This window comes from Arachis ipaensis, chromosome B03, assembly GCF_000816755.2.
Source record: "Arachis ipaensis cultivar K30076 chromosome B03, Araip1.1, whole genome shotgun sequence".
NCBI lineage: Eukaryota > Viridiplantae > Streptophyta > Magnoliopsida > Fabales > Fabaceae > Arachis > Arachis ipaensis.
Window position 1 is genome coordinate 129,842,190 of NC_029787.2, and position 4,208 is coordinate 129,846,397.

General features: G+C 33.2%; 1 protein-coding gene across 1 annotated transcript; it reads left to right on the forward strand.

Moving 5' to 3' along the window:
• Positions 1,127-1,555, forward strand: LOC107633893 (60S ribosomal protein L4-like). Its single transcript, XM_016337487.1, has one exon. The coding sequence runs from the start codon at positions 1,127-1,129 to the stop codon at positions 1,553-1,555; it is 429 nt and encodes a 142-aa protein (XP_016192973.1).

Sequence of the window (4,208 nt, forward strand, 5' to 3'; positions counted from 1 at the left end):
CAGGAAGGCACTTGGCTGTTTTGATTGCTCTTATTGTCTCTTTGTTGTTACTAGCTTCTTATTGCTTTTAGACAAACAAACCATACCACCTTTTTCCACTGACATTGTAATTAGGACACCCAAAGAATGGCTTGTTAGGGTTAGCCCTATTGTGGACCACCGGAGAACAGGGCGGCATCCACACCTACACCACTCTGGAACACTCGATGCTCTATTGGTTCCTCTGGAGATCCTTCTATTTGACCGCATGGAAGTGTGGCTCCCACTTGCACTCATGATCCTAAACCCAGAAAGCTGCACAGCGAGGAAGAAGACGAAGAACTAGGAAAAGTGGGTAGAAGAAGAAGAGGAAGAAGTTAGGGCAGAAACTTGGTTATAAAAGGGACAAGGACTAAATTGGAGCTAATCAAATTTGAGTGCCATGTCATCTAACCGTTGCTGGGTCCAGCGTGGCAAGAAATGGCCACGTCACTGACGGCGTTAGTGCTCCGGTGACAGAAATTGGGAGAAGGACTAACGTGGTGCACTTTTTCGAATATGGGGGACTAATTTAGTGCAATTGGGATCTCGAGGACTAAATCAGTGCAACTCGCCAATCTCAGGGACCAAAGTGAGGTTTAACTCTAGATTGCGCATAAGAAAATCTTGGTGATAGTCAAACATTGCAAGGGGTGGGGATTGACCTTTTATTTTTGTTTTCACCTGTTGTTAATTTTGGTAATGAATTTAAACTTGTAAATGAGTATTAGTTGAATAAATTATTATTTATATCTATAAAAATTTTAAACACTGATAAATTTATTTACAAAAAAATAAAATTAAAATTATACTCATAAAAAATGGGTTTCAAACAATAAAACTATTAAAATCCTAAAAAACTACTCAAAAATTTTAAATTATTCTTTTTAACCTAATCTATAACCTATCCAAATTTCTAACACTTTACCACCACTAAAATTCTTTCTTTCCAAATCTTATCCACAATCGCCAGTGTCATCGTCACTATAACTATTACCGCTGTCACCTTCAAAAATAAATTAACATCCATCGTTAGACGTGTCGTCTCCTGTATCCTCGTGTTCCCAGTGGCATAATTCATCACGTCGACCAAGAAGCATTCAGAAACATGGGTCGCGGCAAGTGCATGTTCGCACCTACGAAGATATGGTGCCGCAAGATCAATGTCAACCATAAGCGATACGCCGTCGTTTTCGCCATTGTTGCCTTAGTCATTCCCTTATTTGTTGTCGCACACAACTATCATATTGACATTGTGCCGAATCTTCCTCTCGTTATCTCAGATGTTGCTGAAGTCATTGAGAAGACAAAAGAAGCATCCAATGTCTGGAGATCCACACAATTCGTCTTGAAAAGGGAAAAATATGTAATCGCCGATACATTTCAGAAAAAGGGACCTCATGTTGTGTACGAATCGAAGGAGTTAAGGATGTTAAAGAGTTCTGGAACATTTTTGGTGTTGAGGTTGCAAATATTGAGAAAATCAATTTGTATGAAATTGGTGCTTGGTGGACACCTTAAAAGGTTTGTGATATGAGCTAAGTCTGCTTAAGAGAAAGAATATGTGAATATATGCACAAAATTTTTTTATCATGTTTTGTAAAGACACAAACATAAATACATAAGACATAGGTATATACAAATTTTGTTATTATATTTCGTAAAGACACAAATACAAATACATAAGACATAGATATAAGTATACACAAATTTTTTTATGATGACTGGTAAAAATATACAAGCCACACCTTTTTTATTCAACGGTCTATTTTATCATTATCACTTATTTTCATCACCAATGCTAATTTTTTAACCTCAATCAAAATTAATACCATCAACAAAATTTAATCATTAGTTTAACAATTTAAATTAAAAATTGAAACAAAATGAAGAATTTCAATAATTATTTTTTAAAAATAAAAAACTGATCCAAAATAAAAAAAATAAAAAAGAAGGTGAAAGGAATGTGATGAGAGTTGAGAAAAATGATGGAAGCAAAGAAGAAGGTGATTAAAAAGTGCAAATCTAACAAATAAAAAAAAAAGCAGAAGGAGCTACAATAGATCTAAAAAATGACGGCGGTGAATTGGTGATGCAGTGAGACCTATGGCGGCGACATAGTGAGACCGTGACAGCGACAATCCACGATGGCAAGGGGTTACGCGGTGACACCCATAACTGTGAGAGAAGAAGACACAACGAGATGCAAAGGTACGATGAGTTTCACGGTCAAATTCAAGGGACAAGAAGTTTCGCGGTCAAATTCGAGAAGGAAGAAGCGGTCAGATTCAAGGGAAAAGAAGAAGTTTCGCAGGAGAAATAAGTAGTCAAATTTAAGGGAAAAGAAGAAGTTTTGCAGTCAGATTCGAGGAAGAAGAAGAATATGGAGAAAAAACATGAACAAGGCTGAAGCAGAAAAAAAAGAACAAGGCCAATGCATTGTGCGATTTGAAAAATTATGAAGGGTAAACTCGTTCAAAAACAAAATTTAAATTGTGTCTCACATTAAAAATCCGTGTCTCGTCATTTTATAGAGACACAAAATATACGTATTTTGTGTATCTTTGTGTGTAACTATGTCTTTCTTTTCTTATGTCTCACAAAACAAACACTAAAGACATAGGCACTAACCAAATGGGTCCATATGTATAGTGTGTATATTAACCATTAGGATTATTAATTGATGACTTGTTGACTTGAATGTGCTTCACAATATTAAGAGTCAAATCCGAAGGAAGAGGAAGAGAAGAAAAAGATGGTGGCATTACGACTTTTGATTAGACATGGTTGAAATTATTGTCGTCAACCTGAGGTTGAGGTTTAGAAGATACATGACAGAAGTGAACATGATCGATACGATTCAACAAGTTAATAATTTGTTTGAATTTTGAAACTGTGAAGTTAATAATTTCTCTGCGAGCAAGGTTGTGGTGAAAGGGGCATTGGTGATTGTGAATGAGATTTGGAGAAGAAAAAATGATCAGGGTGGGTTAAGTTAGGTTAAGAAGGGTAGTTTAGGATTTTGATAGTCTTTTAGAGTTTGGATAATTTTGTCGCACGAAATTTTTTTTTATAGTTACAACTTCAATTTTGTTATTTCATTTGTAGATTTGATTCTGTTTAAAATTTTTGTGAGAAGAAATGATAATTTACTTTTCATGAGCCAAGTTATAGCATCACTACCTGAATATCGGAAAGTTTCAAACAATTAAACATGAGCCAAATATGAAATTTTTAAATAAAGCAAATAGAGTAAATGGTCAAATTAGTCTTTAAAAGATCACTCGATCTCTAAATTTGTCTTCGAAAGATGTAATTAATCAAATTCGTCCTTTAAAGATTTTTAATTAGTCATGTTAGTCCTTCCGTCACTTTTTTTTATTGATAGTGTCAAAATTTATTAATGTGGCACGTTAAGTGATACTACAACACACAAATAAAAGTCTTAATTGACTATTAACATAATAAATTGATAAAATTAAATCAAATTAAAGCCTAATTGATGGGAGAACTTGAGACATTAGAATCCCTCAATTTAGGATTAATTTGATCTAATTTCATAAATTAGTCATGTTAATAGTTAATTAGGACTATTAGATGTATGTTGTGATGTTACTTAAAGTACCACATCAACAAATCCCTCAATAGAAATGACGAAAGGACTAACATGACTAATTTAAAATTTTTAAAAGACAAATTTAATTAAAAAAAATTTTAGAAATTAATTTAAATAACAAGTAATCTTTTAAAGACTAATTTAATTATTAACTCAAAATAAATATGTTGTTGATTTAAAAAAAAAACTAAAAATACAAATACAACCCACTTTTTGAAAAATTTAAATTCTCTAAATTTTGAATTTTTACTCTAAAAAATAAAATATGATCGTTTATTCTTAAATAATTTTTTGAGTGAATACCCCATCCGGCCCCTGACAATTATCTCGAAAGGACAACGAGGTCCCCAAGAAAAAAAAAACACTCAATCCGACCCCTGATAATTTTTTTGGGACTGATTAGCCCCTGTGCCAAAAAAATAACATTAATTTTTTTTAACATAGGGGTCTCGTTATCCTTTCGAAGTAATTGTCAGAGATCGAATTGGGTTTTTTTTTGTCAAAGACTAGATTGAAATTTTTTTTTGTCAGAAATCTCGTTGTCTTTTGAGATAATTATCATTTGAATTTTTCT

Coding starts and splice junctions, on each gene's coding strand:
- LOC107633893 (XM_016337487.1), top strand. CDS start 1,127: ATGGGTCGCGGCAAGTGCATGTTCGCACCTACGAAGATATGGTGCCGC.